Raw genomic sequence first — 15332 nt, forward strand, 5'->3', positions numbered from 1 at the left:
AAAAAATACTAAATGCAAAAAACTTTTTTTTTCTGGATCTCAGGAGGATATAAAAGTAAACTATGAGAATAGACTGCATTGAATATCTAAGACTTTTTATTTAAACCAGAAAATAAAACAAACCTTTAAATAATAATAATAATAAAAATGTTATATTGTAAAATGAAGAATTACTTACATTTCTAGGTCACAAATCATTGGAACATTTAAAAAGCCCCTTTTGACCGTGCAAAACAGTAGATTTTTAGACCTTGAAAAGTAATGTGAAAAAAAAAAATTAATCACCATAGGCATTTTAATAATAAATATTTTATTCCTAGTTATGCTGAGCTTTAAAATATTTATTGTGTAGAAATTGAGCAAAAAAATATATTTTTTAAAATTCTTACCCAGTAAATCATGAATGACTGGAAAAGTCATGTGAATTAATTTGTTTAATAAAGAATATTTAGCTTTTAAAACTTCTGGAATTCTAAAATTAAATTTAAAGAAACCATTTGTGTCCATAGATTAAAATATATATATATGCAAAAACATTATATCCATGCATTTTATATTAACATTATATATAATTTTTCGTTGTACAGTATGTAATGTTTCTCTCTTTTTACTACATTTCTGTATTTCAAGCTAATAATAAAACAATGTAATATAACAGGTAATTTAAACATTTACACAATAAAAGAAAAGTACATTGTGATTTAGTTATCCTCCATCTCAGTCTGTTAAAGAACAGAAACATTTCTTAAAGACTCTTCAGAAAATTCATTAAGCAGCATATTTATTCAGTTTCACGTTGCACTTCACAGTAAACATACGTCAGTATAATTGCTGCACATTCAAGATCTGTTAATATCTGCAAATATATCTTCCTTGCTTATCTGCCAAATAAACCTAACTAACACAGTCAAGAGAAACATAGCTGTAATGCCAATGTAGCAAGCAAGTATAACTTGTAGTGCATAGACAGACTCCGGGTCAGAGATTTGACGCAGACGTCCCAAGCGCAGATACACCCCCAGTCTGATCTCTGCAGCCAGCTCTCCTTGGAGCCAGCAGAAATAGGAGCCTTTATCTTCCAGATGCACAGGCCTGAAGTGCAGGTGGTGACCGGTGTCAATGAAGACACGAGAAGTTTTATTAAAACCCTCCAAATACTGAGAGCGATAAAGAGGTGCTGAGCCTTTATCCCAGGCCACAGCGTACTGAGGTTTGGCGCCAGGACAGGTCAAGACCAGATCAGAGTCTGCGGGGTGGTTGTGGAAGTGGATGGTGACACCTCGATCATCATACTCGAGGAACTTCAGCAGAGCTCGTCTCTCTGGAGATGTTGTAGGTTTCGGAGGGCAGTTGGTGTAGCAGTTCCTCACCTCAAGCTCGGCTCCGTAGCCACTGCCTGAAAGTCCAAACTGTTGGGGAACGGCTGAGGAACCACAGGAAGCCGCTGCACCCGATTCATGCTGATAACGTACATGGAGGTAAATACTTTTGACATAACAAAGTCCCATACGCGTCTGCTCCCCCTGGATGTCACAGCGGTCACATTTAGACCATGACCAGTAGCTGGTGAACACTTGAAACATTTCCGTTTTCATACTGACGGGCTCTGCTTCTTGTACTTGAGTTCTCTGTTTGACGTTCCGGGGAAATAAAACTTGACGGACCTCCTGGATATCAACGTCGTAGCCGTAGAAGAATTCACCAGAGGCCGTGCCACAGATATAGTGCCCCGAGTCAGCTTTCTGGACCCTGAAGATGAGAAGGCTAAACAAACGGATGGAAAAGCGACTGTGCAGATCTGACCCTCTGCCAACTTTGGATGATTCCACCACTGTTGTGCCTTCAAAGTCTGTGAGGACCTTGGTGTTCATGGAGCCAATTTGTTTTTGATAGTACCATACCACTGAATGAGTCTCTCCGGTTTGCAGTGACAAGGAAGTTCAATGGTCATGTCGGCTATGAAGGCAGCGGTGTCAAAGACGAGAAATGCAGGACAGGGCCTGCTGGCAAAAATGTCCTCCTTATCCTCAGGAGCCTCATAGGCTGAAAGTAACAATGGGAAGATGGCTGAAAAACAAATGACCAGCACTTCTCTTAACATATTTCTGCTGGCGTAAAGTACCAAAAACTACGAAAACAAAACAAAAAACAAAGGAGTTTTCAATATAAACTATTTTTGGATGCCATATTTCCCCATTAACCCTTTAAGTTTTATTGTAATGTCAGTCTCATCATCCTCCACATGTGTCAGACTGGCCTCACAAACTATTGAAGTGTCAGAAGAATTATCTTTAGAAGTATGATATTCTCCTCCTGCAACTTGTAGCTTGTTGAAAAGCTCCTCACAGGCTTTTTGTTCCGCCTGACTAAGAAGAGACTGGTTGAGGCCGAAACGGCCAGTTCTGGATAGGCCGTCCAGCACTCCAATTACTTTTTCCTCGTCCCCTGACTTAAGACACTGTGACAGAATCAGAAAGAACTCGCCTAGAAGACCGAAGCCAACCTCAGTGCTGAAGATTTCCTGCAGAGCTTTGCCTCCCAGACTTACAAGGAGGCTGTACTTTTCAGAAGAGCTCCCTGCAAATCTGCGCCAGTCACGAATGAATTCTGATGCACTTCTTGGCTGGATCTCAGATACCTGAGGCTAAAGACAATAATGTTAGTCATACATTTCATTGTTGAGACAGATCTAGCCATCCAGATTATCCATTTATTCGTATGTAAGAGAACATATAGGTCAAAGGCTTCATAAAATGTCTCACCTGGACCTCATCAGCTGAAGCACTTTCATGCTTTGTCCCAAAAGCAATTGGATTCCACGGCTGCTTTCTTGGTGCACCAGAGATGTCCTTTCTATCAAGAGGCTTTAAGTGAGATGCAAGTACTATGTCCCTGAAATTAAAACATATTTAATCTTCACAACGGTTACGAGAGAGAAAAAATAATAAATAAAGTTTCAGAATTAGTAATCGTTTTGGGTCACAAATGTGAATTACACAGTACAATAAACCAGAAACGTACCTGAATTCTTCATAGCTGGCAACATTTTGGCTCAAAGCACGAAATTTGGCATCGTTTTCCCTCTGATATTTCCTGTCCGCTTCCAGCGCCGCTTGTAGCTCTTTTTCAAGACAGCTGAAATTTATTATATCAGATTTCTCCATACCTGCTCTTGACATTTACCGACAAATATGGTCGTAACAAGTCGCCAAATGTACTTTTAGGAGTTGATAACTTTATTTACCTCTATAGATAGAAATGCAGCAACTTCTTCGGTTAATCTAATAAAAGAGCAGCTGACTTGCTAGCTCACGCCACCTTACAAACAAACTGGTCTCCATGACAACCACACAACGTATTTACACCGGCAGAAACAGCTAGTTTTATTTTTTTTAGGGCAAATTAGACTGTGTAAACACTGCTAAAACATATAAATTACAACGTAACAGCTACTTTGAGGATTAGTTTTATATCAAAGTGCAACTCTCATTGTATTCACTAACTCAATTTAACGATATTTGTATTTTCTAAGCTTTAATTAGTTGGGAAAAACATTTCTGGCGTTTGTAACAAATGTATTCCAAATGTTTAGGAACCTCAGTTAGTCTTTTAAAAAATGTAAATACATAAATTCTAACCATTAACTTATTTCAAGCCAATTAAAAACATGTCATCAAGGTTCATAATGCATTACTGAAGAAATCTAGCTTTAAAGTACTTAGATGTGAGTCCTCAAGATGTAATATTTGCCATACAACTGCATTTACCACATGTACTGCAGTCAAATAAAACTTGATATGCCCAAGAAAGTCTATCAAACCTTGGTGTCCCAAATGACGCATTATACGCTATGTACTCATCCATGTAGAGTATGACCTGTTAGGTCACCATGATTTGGTCAAGTGAGACATATTCCTGGATCAACATTCCAATCAGATTTGAGGGACAAGTCAACCGTTTGTGTCAAGTTTAGGCTAACATCCAGGGTTAGGTGCTTCTACATCAACATTATTCACCTATCTTTTCTCTCTGATTTTAGGGATGAGTTATGGGTAGAATTAGGTTTAGTGGTAGGAACAGGGTTAAGACTAAATTTTCAGACTGTAATGTTGTTCCAGGATCAACAAAATGTGTTGATCCAGGAACATGTCTTACTTGGCAAAATCATGGTGACCATGAAGGTCATACGGTTATTTTGCCATTCAACATTGCAGTCTAATAGACCCTACATTTTTAGACTTTACATAATTAAAGCTGCGACAGTTGAGTGCATGAAGTGTCCAACATTCCACTTTGTTTTTCCGTGAATTTAGTGCATCCGTGTATTTAAAGTGCACTTTTTCTTTTTGGAATTTTCTGTATGAACACACTACTCATACTTAATGTCAGAATAATGCATATGTACGCAAATTGGGATGCATCTCTTGACTTCTGCATTTAATAAAATGTGAAATCAAATCAAAACATTGCAGTTTTAATTGTATAGTTTCAAGACAATTCCCTGCAATCAACAGACAGTGACACAAGTGTAAACTTTGAGTTTTATTGAAAACGACAAGCCACATTTGCGCTCAGGCAATGCTACCGGCATTGGAAGCAATCCTGGGCCACAGGTCTGCGCATTCCTTGGCTACGGGTCCTGTGATAGCTGAGCCTAAAATAAAAAAATAAAAAAAAAGAGAAAAAAATTTAGCACTGCACCTGGACTAAATCTTGAACTAAAATTAAAGTGACAGGTGTCAAGAAGAGAAGTTGAATGTTCCATCACGGATTGAGATTGTACAGCACATGGCGACTGCCATCTCACCCAAGAGCAATGGGATTTGCTATTTCCTTCTACGACGACTCACCCAGCCACTGATCAGACAAAGCAAGTGCTTTAAGAAGGATATTGAAAGATCTGAAATTCACAACTCACCTTTCATTTCTCCTTTGTTATTTACTATGACCCCTGCATTGTCTTCGAAGTAAAGAAACACGCCATCTTTTCGCCGATACGACTTCCGCTGTCGTATCACCACCGCAGGATGCACTAGATTAAAAGGGGACAGCTGTATAAGCACATATGCTTCTCATAGAGTGCAGTAGCAGCAGGCTCTGAAAACACTCACCCTTTTTCCTGAGCTCTGGCTTGCCTTTCTTCACTGTGGCCATAACCATGTCGCCCACACCAGCGGCAGGGAGCCTGTTCAGACGACCCTTGATGCCTTTGACGGATATGATGTACAGGTTCTTGGCACCTAAGCAAGGGAAAAAAGACAGAACAGTTGAACTAAACTGCGAAATGACCAAATTACTTGCCTACAGCAGAGGTCTGCAACCCTGATCCTGGGGACCCACTGTCCTGCAAAATGCATTTCCAACCTGCTTCAGCACACCTGCCTGTGATTTTCAAGCGAGCTTGATTAGCAGGTTCAGGTGTGTTTGATTAGGGTTGGAGCTAAACTCTGCAGGACAATGGGTCCCCAGGAGCAGGACTGAAGACCTCTGGCCTATAGTTAAAAGGGTTAGTTCACCCAAAAATGAAAACGTCATTTATTACTCGCTCTCATGTTCTACACCCGTAACATCTTTGTTCATCTTCAGAACACAAATTTATGTTTTTAATTAAATCTGATGGCTCAGTGAGGCCTGCATTGACAGCAATGACATTTCCTCTCTCAAGATCCATAAAGGTATTAAAAACATTTAAAACAGTTCATGTGAGTACGGTGGTTCTACCTTATTATAAAAATGACAAGGATACTTTTGTGCACCAAAAAAAAAAACAATGACTTTAACAATATAGTGATGGGCAGATTTCAAAACACTGCTTCAGAGCTTTACAAATCTAATCAGTGATTCGGAGTGCCAAAGTCACGTGATTTCAGCAGTTTAGCCGTTTGATAGGAGATCCGAGTCACTGATTCGATTCGTAAAGCTCCGAAGCAGTGTTTTGAAATCAGCCCATCACTATATTGTTGAAGAGTCATTTTGTATTCTCGTCGCTTTATAATATTAAAAGGTAGAAACACTGAACTCGCATGAACTGTTTTAAATATGTTTTTAGCAGCTTTCTAGGCATCTGAAAGTGTAAATTATCTTGCTGGCAATGGAGGCCTCACTGAGCCATCGGATTTCATCAAAAATATCTTAATTTATGTTCTGAAGATGAACAAAGGTCTTACGGGTGTGGAACGACATGAGGGTGAGTAATTAATGACAGAATTTTCATTTTTGGGTGAATTAACCCTTTAACTTATATTCTCATGCTGCAAGTTAGTGTATTGGATTCAAGTCTGCTAACCCTTAGCCAAGAAAAAGCATGTGACAAACCACAAACATTTGTTCCATCACGGATTGAGATTGTACAGCACATGGCGACTGCCATCTCACCCAACAGCAATGGGATTTACTTTTCCTTCAATGACGACTCACCCAGCCACCGATCAGACAAAGCAAGTGCTTTTGTGAAGGACAACAAGCCTATGTGCCAAATGTTGTTAAATCTCATACCTGTGTTGTCAGCGCAGTTGATGACCGCTCCCACTGGGAGACCCAGTGAAATACGGAACTTGGCTCCCGATGACCCACCACGTCCTGAACAGAAAGACAAAAACATTATGATTTAACAGCCACCAAAATATGCCAATCACATTTGCTTTCCATTTAGCAAGCCGGTATGACTTTTTTTTTTTTTTTTTTTTTTAAGCGATCAACTCTGCAGCCACAAGAAATCTAGAGACTTTAATTCTAACTACAACTAACAATAAGGCTGACAGCTGTACATACTAACTTTTTTTAGCCAATAACACTGCAAAAACAAATCATTAACAATTAAAACCATTTCCACCTCATTACAATGGAACAAAATTAAAAATCTGATGCAATTTCTGTAAGTGATAAAGGCTTTTGGTACATAAAAAAAGACACCTAATGAAAATGAATGGTGATAGAGGTTATCTTTCTACATGAATTCCAGTGTTTTCAACAAAAGAAATCAAGTTAAACTGGTTTGGAACTACTAATGCAAGTTAAAAGAAAAGACGTTTGCTTTAATATTAACTATACAAGTCTTCAAATGTCTAAATGTTACTGCTGTAAGTTTAGAGTAGACGTTTGCTCTCTGACACGTCTTATTTCACTTCACAAACAATATTTCAGAAGCTAGTAAATAAACAGTTCCTATACATCTCAAACATATCATTTCTCTAACAAGCCAACGTGTGATTCAACTCGCCCCATCCAGCCGAGAGTCTGCCTGCTTCGCTGCATGTTTTTGGTCCAGTAAGTTACTCGAGTCGCACCTCCAGTTCTTTAATTGTTCATTTCACATGACAGTTTTCATGAAACTGTGTTCCAGAACTTGCTTTCGCACAACAAAGTTTGCGTTTGAAGCGTTCAATCATCACACTACTGGCTCCACGAGCTTGGCTCTGCGTACTTAGCAAACATGGCTTCTCCGGCTAGCTGCAGAGGTACATAACTATCTTTATCAAAATATACTTGGGAACTGACATCAATATATAGAAAATATAATTCCTCTATGATCAGTTAAACCCATTTATTCCGTTTGGGGGCTTCCGAGTCTGTCATTTCAAGGATGATTATGGATTTTCATGTGTGTTTCTTACCTCTCTTAGACATTGTCGCCGAAAGGGAAAGAGGAAGAGACAGAAAGGAATGATGGGATATATTCGTGCGCGCACCACAGCTCTGACTGCTTCCGGCGCAAACTTCACCGTCTTTGTCTGCGCGTCGCCACCTAGCGTGGCGTATGTAGCCTTTATCTCGCTATAATGCATTTCAGTATTAAGTATATGCGAGATTCAAACTGAGCAAATACATTGTCATTAATGTAAAAATGAGCGACGACATATTGAATATGATCATTAATTTTTGCAGCTTGTGGAGTTCATTAAACATCACTGCTGCTCACATCAAAGACATACCACCAAATACTGAAATCCATGTTGGTTTTTCACTTAAACTTTTTACTCATATTGTTATGTGTATAATATTATCTGTGAATGAAAAAATGATTGAAATTAGAAAAAGAAAAAAAAAATGAAATTATGGGCTAACTTTTGGAGCCCACTGTCTATTAGCTGAAAAAACTACAATAAATTTCACTCAGATATTGCTAGTAAATTTCACAGAGAAATGGCAAGTAACATAATGAATTAAACGTGAAACTTTAAAGACTGAAATAGTATTTTCTTGTAAAATGTAATCCAATAATCTTTGTTTTATTTACAATTTTGAAAAATTATTTTTTTACAGTGTATATATTAATTATGCATGTGCGATGTAAAATTACAGCTTAAGAATCCTGACTCACAGTTTCAGATAGGCTATAAATACACTGTCATAATTTAAACTGAAAGAAATTGTCATGTTTTTAATTCATAAATACAATGTTGTCATTATGTTTACATGCATTTTGTAAATTAGTGAGGTAAAATCAACAAAACATCAAAGATGCAATGATTCAGATGTTCAAACAAGCAGAAAATACTCAAACCTGAGGTGTTTTAATACATAAATTATATGTTTCCATTTGACCAGCCCTTTGAAAATGGGTGTTTCAATTGCATGCTCCACTTCCCATCTAAACAAATCGTCTTTATGGAGAACAACATTTTACTGGTTATATCTAATACAGCAAGACTTTTTGTAAAATCTGTTAGAATGAACACTGAAATTATTACTTAAACTCATCATACTGGCCATAGAATAAAACATTTAGAAGTCAACCAAAAATTCAACAACATGAACGAGATGGAAAAATGGGAGATCGTTTTTAAAAATACAATGCTATATTTAAATGTAATGCTGTATAACTGCGTCTTAATAAGTAGTCAAAATGATATACAGTAATATACACACATTTACACTACCGGTCAAAAGTATGGGGCAGGCAGGACTTTTTAATGTTTTTGAAAGTCTTACCATTTGATCACAAATACAGTAAAAACTGTAATGTTGTGAAATATTATTACAATTTACAATAACTGTTTTCTATTTTAAAATGTATTTTTAAAAGCTGAATTTTCAGCATCATTCAGTGTCACATGATCCTTCAGAAATCATTCTAACATCTTGAATTGGTGCTCATGAAATATTTCGTATTATCATCAAAGTTGAAAACAGTTGTGCTTGCTTGTGGAAACCCAATCTTTGGAATGGTAGTGTACATATATAGAGTTATGGAACACTGTGATATTGCTATTGCATGGGGGGTGGTGAGGTTGGCTGTAGAGGTCAGCATTGGCCGTTATCCCAGTGCAGGTTGTGTTTACCCTGGGCACTCCATCCCCTCCTGCCTGTCAGGAGAGCTGGTGCCAGGCACACTTCCCTTCACGGGATGACATCCAGCCTGGGCGAGAACACTCTCTCTTTCTCCTTCTCCTGCTCCTCCATCTGTTTGGATGTGTTGTCGGAGTTAGTGGCTTCATTGTCTGTTTGCTGGCGCTCCTCACAGGTAGCGTGAGGGTGCGTCTGCCACGTTCCGTCCTGGTAGGTGCAGAAACACACCGTCTGCTCATCAATCTCCACACGTTCTCCAGCTGAGATCACGCGATTTCCAGCAAAGCAGTTTGGCCCTTTCAATAGGAGACAGGAGTGTTAAGCTCAGCATTTGGGTGGAATTATAACTGCGCTTATAATAGTTCACCTAAAAATTAAAATTCTGTCAGCATTTAGGCTACTCATGTCGTTCTAAACCTGCATGACACAAAATGAACTGTTTTTATTCAGTTAACCACTTTTTAAGTTGGTGACTTTTGTGGCACTTGTTATGTGCTCACAAAAAAAAGGGGGCATGATTGGAAAACACTAAGTGGTCGTAAAAAGAACAGTCACGTGACCAAGGTCTTCACTGCCTAAAATCACCATAGGAAATGAATGGAGAATAAGGGGGAAAAAACGAAAATGCAGAGTTAAATCTATAAATCTGCCAAAATGCAGGAAAAAGCATATAGTCCAAAACAATGTTGTTGTTTTGATTTGTGTTTTATTGGTAACACTTTATTTTAATGTGTCCTTGTTACACATATTACATGTATTTACTATTTGTCTGGCTATCACCAGACCAAGCTCAATTTAAAATTGAACATTGGCCTGGGGAGTCTGTATGTATTTTCTACTGCACAAGAGGCGTGATCAACGAACATTATTCATGCAATTGGACAGTCCTTCAACCAATCAGATCAACGATCCGGGTGACGTACTTTGCTAAACTAAAGAAGTCATTCAGCATCATCGAGAGGTTAAAAGGAATTGGATTGACGTTCGTGCTTGCCGTCGCTTCTCTGTCGTCATCGTGTTATACCCGCCAATAGCGAGCAAGGTGGATAAGCCAGTCTGTGATTGGTTCCCGCAAAAGTGTAACAGAAGTAGTAGAAATGAATGTAAGGGTTTCCAGACTGAGTTGCCGGGCGAAATCAAATCGCCGGCAGATCAGGCTGGGTTTACCCAGTCTAATTTACTATAGTAATAACCATAAATTAGGCATAATTACATGCAACTAACCTAAACCAAACCCTAATCCTACCCTAAAGTAAGTACATGTACTAAATTAAAAGTGCAATATGTAATATTTTCTGTCCGCTAGAGGCCTATCCAAAAACAAAGGAGTAGCTCAATGACAGCAAGTTTGAGCGCAGAATCTTGGGACATGTGGTCTCCATCTCAGCAGACGGTGCAAAAGAACTGGGATAGGACTCGGGAAGAAATCATGTTCATAGATGCGATTATTAACGTTACTGTAGTATGAAGCAGAGCAGGAGTGAGTGTTGTGGGAGCTGAACGAGCAGCAGAACTTTTATTATGACACAGTCGCCGGTCATGAGTATGAGGTAACGCAGCTCTGTTTATCATATTAGATACATTTGAGTGTGTTGAAAATGTAATAACGTTACTCTGTGCGTTCGCTCGGCGGCTGCTGTGAGACACTGTTGCACACTGCAGTAAGATAGATCAATATTAGAATATCATATTGAATGCTAGATGGCTTGTGTTGATAAATGGCATGCAATTTTAAAATGTATTGTATGATGGAGATAATACTGTATAACTGTTACTAAAAATAAAGCTATATCTGATTATGCTATGTTAGCTACTTCACAGTATAGTGTTTTTCTCTGAGGCATGGAAAAGTATGGTACTCGCAAAAAATTAGATTTAAACAATAAGACTAAACATGTTGAGCTATATAACAATAATAAGGTTTCTGTCTATAAATATATCAAAACAGTTGTTCCCTTGTCTATTAAAACATGTAATATATTAAAGCGTCTTTGGTGTTTCCATAGTTTCTACAAAATAAAACCAGAAACCTAGGGTAACATGGGTATGACGCAATTGACCAGCGACTCCTCACACATCCCGGAGCTTTGGTTAAAATTGCAATTTTCTCACGATTTACAAATAGTTGCAAACATTTGGGATATTGTAAGTACTCAAGTGAACAAAATATATAACACTGACCTAGTGGTTTTTGGATATTTTACTGCAAAATTCTTACATATTGCACCTTTAATATTACTCAGTAGTACTTATATGTATAATTACACAGTAATAGGGACACATTAAAATAAAGTGTAACCGTTTTATTTTTATGTTCCACAGAAGAAATAAAGTCATGCAGGTTTGGAACAACATTAGTGTGAGTAAATGATAACAGAATTTTCATTTTTATGAAACTATCCCACTATTGCTCACGAATAGAACTTACCAGGCAGACGCCCACAAATGCATTACATTTATACACAATGTCATACATACTTTCATATATACGTGTGTTAAAATTGATACATATTACTACCTATTTCTACATAAACATTATACACACAATCTGTCCACCTCTTCTTGCCTTCTGTTGTCAGGAATGGCCTAATGCCCCATAGTGCCTGTGCCATCCCAGCACGCGGTGAACTAGTTCCTATTTATAGACGCCATGTTGGTAGTAAACAATCTATCGAACAATTCCATTGCATCATTCTTTTTCCATGACATCACTGCGAACTATGCAGTAATCAAGAACAAATCGATCGAAAACAAGAGGTGAGGGCTCCACATCACCAGTGTAACTTCCTCATTGATCCTTGAGTTGCACAACACAACCTACATGTCTCTCAAAACACTAGATGCATGTGATGGAGTTTATAAAAACATTACGTTGGATGCATGTGTAAGGACTCTCACCGCTTCTGCACACAGGACAGCAATGGTTGGGCTCATATACAGGATTTACACAATGTAAGGCAGGACAGCCGGATATGGTGCAGTAAACTTCTCTGTTGACTTCACACCGGCAACGCTCACAGGGTGACAACTGTTTTAAACAGGAATGTGTAGTAAAATATATTGCCATAAAAGAGAATTTAAACGGTCACAAACATAATACATCATGGAGTCTAACAATTATCATGCAATTAATAATATGTCCCAACCTACATTTCCTGAAAATTGTGTAGTGTTGTGATGAAAAAACAATGAAAAAGGTTGTTATTCTATATTATAATTTATATTGTTGTGATAAACCTAAGAACATCAGTAAGAAAGAAAGAAAGAAAGAAAGAAAGAAAGAAAGAAAGAAAGAACAGGTCATTATCCATTTAGACCAATACAGTGAAACGTATTTTCTAGCCTAAGAACTTACGCTGACTCACCCTAAATTCCTCCAGCATTCTGTAAGTTTTTCCTTCATACACGCAAACTTTACTGACGGCTTCACACACGGGACAGCACGACTTGTATTTGATGCGCGTGCATCTCGGGTGTATCCGCGGGCACTTGGGTTTGACACACACGGGTCCATCCTCTGTGCAGGTGCAGGGACACGCTGTGGAGCTCGGATAATAAACTTCTCCGATGCCATAAACAAAACCTTGATCGTCCATACAGAACTTGCCACGATAGTCACCAAATTCGTATTCCAGCTCGGATTTTGAAGAGTACTCTGATGCGCTTTGGAGAACGAAGCACTGGAGCGCAAACGAGAAGCACAGGGCGAGAGAGCGCATCGTTACTGGCAGTAAGCTGTGGACTGGTGTGTCTTCATGCGCGTGGGTCAGTGCGTGAACATTTGCCCAGTGACATACACGAGAGAAATGAGCCACCTCTAAATGCCGCTATCGCTACTGTACAGGCTTGAGGGCAACTTTACTTCAGTAAAAAACAAACTTCCACGTTAGGCACATTTATTTATTTTTACATTATAGCATGTGATTGCGTTATCATTTCTGAATCATTCTAATCTTTTAAAATATTTTATAATATTTAAAGACTTTTCCCAATAATATGGGACCGATGGAAGGATGGACAGCTGGTCTGGGAGCTTCACAGAAAAGGTGGATACGTACCGATCCAAGCGGTGCCAATTGACGTCCAGCTCTCCCTCTCTGGACGTCTTGGTTTGAGCTTGACCAAGTCCATCTCCACCTCTGTGGATCTAATGGGTGGAGGGATAGAGTTATGGGTAGGGTTAGGGTGTGGTTGGACCTTCTAGCTCTACCCATTACGCCCAAATTACATCTAGAGAAGGGGCTGGACGTCCAGAGACTTCACGCTCCACCCATGGCTCTGCAGTGAGCAGCCTCTATGATCTTCATCGTAGATTGTTTTCATCATGAAATTAGACGACTACTTTTACTCCTTTTCTGCCATCTGCTGGTCAAATAGCAGTGGAATGCTTATTGTGTGAAATAAACAAAACTGTCCCAGACTTGGAACCACACAATTAGTGGTCTCTGCATTGATTCTGGTCTATGCAGGACTTCTTAAATTAATCTAATTCGTTTAAAATTTTGTCAGCTACAAAAAATGCTGGGTTAAAAACAACCCAATTTGGGTTATTTGGCAACCCAGTGCTGAGTGAATACTGGACGAAACACATGATGGGTTATTTTTTACCCAAAAAATAGCTGGGTTTACATTAACCCATTTGCTGTTTTTTTTTTTTTTTTTTAATCAGTGCTGTCAGTCAATTTGATTTAGTTTTTTTTTTTTTTTTTTTTTTTTAATAATAAAAAATGCACTCTAGAATTTTTCTATACTATAAGACAGGAACAGTTATCATATACAATAAGTTTTATTCAATGGCAAGATAGCCTTTTACAATCATAAAACACTCCAAAACATTGGGAGATACAGCTGAGATACAGAAAAACTACCAAACACCTGGGTGAAATCTTAAAAATAACCCAATAAAATTACCCAGCAGGCTAAACCCAGCATTTGGGGTGGAAATTTTTTTTTTTTTATGAGTGACCCAGCAGCACATGAGTAAAAAAATAAATAAAATAAAATAACCCAATTATAATAAATAAATAAATAAATAAAACAGCATTTTTTATAACAAACATTTCTTGCTTGGTTGATCACAGTAATTTCTGGTACCATGTCACATATTTCACATGTGCTAAAACATTTCCTTTTTCACTTGATTAGGAAAAGCTAAATGATAAGTTCAGGACAGGGCTCCACCAAAAAGTCGCCTATAACCTATGCTTACAGAGCACTTTTACTATCTGTGTCAGACATTATATTGTTCTGTCCATTGTTCTGGTCAGTTGCTTGCTTTTTGTTTGTTTTTGTTTTGTTTTTTTCTTTGGAGAACCTCATCAGCCTGTTCATTTTTTCAGGTTCAAACTACTTGCATCTGCTGCAGTGGTTCATGAGTTGATGAAAAGCTAATGAGTTTTATTTAAAGGTGAATGTAAATACATTTAACTAAAGTACTGAGTAATATCAATTAACGTTAATTGATATTACTCAGTAATTTGGTTAAATGTTCTTACAGGGTTTGGATTAGGTTTGGTAGTTATACATAATATATATTATTATAAATTATTAAATTATAAGTTATTACTAAATACATGTTACATGTGTAACAAGGACATTGTAAAATAAAGTGTTACCATTTTATTTGTTTACCAGTAATACTCAAGACTGCAGTCTAGACCATTTTTTTTGTAGGTCTTGGTCTTGTCTTGGTCTCAGACTAAAAGGACTTGGGATTTTGTTTCAAGACTGGTCAAGACCACAACTGCAGGGATATTACTAAATTGCCGGTGCATTGTCTGATTTATTTATTAACATCTTTAATGTGACTGGATGTAAAACTTACTGCTTCAGACGCAATCAATAGTGAATTTTTTTTTTTGATGTTGGTGATGTTAGAGTGATTAGAACGATTAATTGACTGATTGTATATTTAACTGGGATTAATTGTATGCACCTGTAAATGATTGTCTATTTATGCTCTCTTTACTCTGAGTGAAATTATACCTTGACAAAGGCTTTGTGCCAAAACGTTGGTCAATAAAAACTTTCTGCAAGTGAGTGTG

The 15332-nt window shown here is 37.9% G+C and overlaps 4 protein-coding genes across 4 annotated transcripts; all 4 read right to left on the reverse strand.

Moving 5' to 3' along the window:
* Positions 1 to 288: 288 nt before the first annotated feature.
* Positions 289 to 2101, reverse strand: LOC125277995 (Ig-like V-type domain-containing protein FAM187A). Its single transcript, XM_048206674.1, is given in 2 exon segments — positions 289 to 1915; positions 1918 to 2101. Coding segments are annotated over 2 exon segments (1260 nt in total). The 3' UTR covers positions 289 to 839.
* A 69-nt stretch (positions 2102 to 2170) lies between these two features.
* Positions 2171 to 4390, reverse strand: ccdc103 (coiled-coil domain containing 103). Its single transcript, XM_048206699.1, has 3 exons — positions 3022 to 4390; positions 2763 to 2892; positions 2171 to 2644 (listed from the first exon to the last, which is right to left on the reverse strand). The coding sequence occupies exons 1-3, from the start codon at positions 3177 to 3179 to the stop codon at positions 2171 to 2173; spliced, it is 762 nt and encodes a 253-aa protein (XP_048062656.1). The 5' UTR covers positions 3180 to 4390.
* A 139-nt stretch (positions 4391 to 4529) lies between these two features.
* On the reverse strand, positions 4530 to 7763 carry rpl23 (ribosomal protein L23). Its single transcript, XM_048206713.1, has 5 exons — positions 7614 to 7763; positions 6496 to 6579; positions 5112 to 5240; positions 4919 to 5032; positions 4530 to 4654 (listed from the first exon to the last, which is right to left on the reverse strand). Exons 1-5 carry the CDS (start codon positions 7624 to 7626, stop codon positions 4572 to 4574), a joined length of 423 nt encoding a protein of 140 aa, XP_048062670.1. The 5' UTR covers positions 7627 to 7763; the 3' UTR covers positions 4530 to 4571.
* Positions 7764 to 8353: 590 nt separating this feature from the next.
* si:dkey-283b1.7 (von Willebrand factor C domain-containing protein 2-like) lies at positions 8354 to 13631 on the reverse strand. Its single transcript, XM_048206687.1, has 4 exons — positions 13347 to 13631; positions 12654 to 12968; positions 12187 to 12316; positions 8354 to 9584 (listed from the first exon to the last, which is right to left on the reverse strand). The coding sequence occupies exons 1-4, from the start codon at positions 13500 to 13502 to the stop codon at positions 9340 to 9342; spliced, it is 846 nt and encodes a 281-aa protein (XP_048062644.1). The 5' UTR covers positions 13503 to 13631; the 3' UTR covers positions 8354 to 9339.
* Positions 13632 to 15332: the final 1701 nt, after the last annotated feature.

The sequence above is a fragment of the Megalobrama amblycephala genome, linkage group LG1, assembly GCF_018812025.1.
Source record: "Megalobrama amblycephala isolate DHTTF-2021 linkage group LG1, ASM1881202v1, whole genome shotgun sequence".
Lineage (NCBI taxonomy): Eukaryota > Metazoa > Chordata > Actinopteri > Cypriniformes > Xenocyprididae > Megalobrama > Megalobrama amblycephala.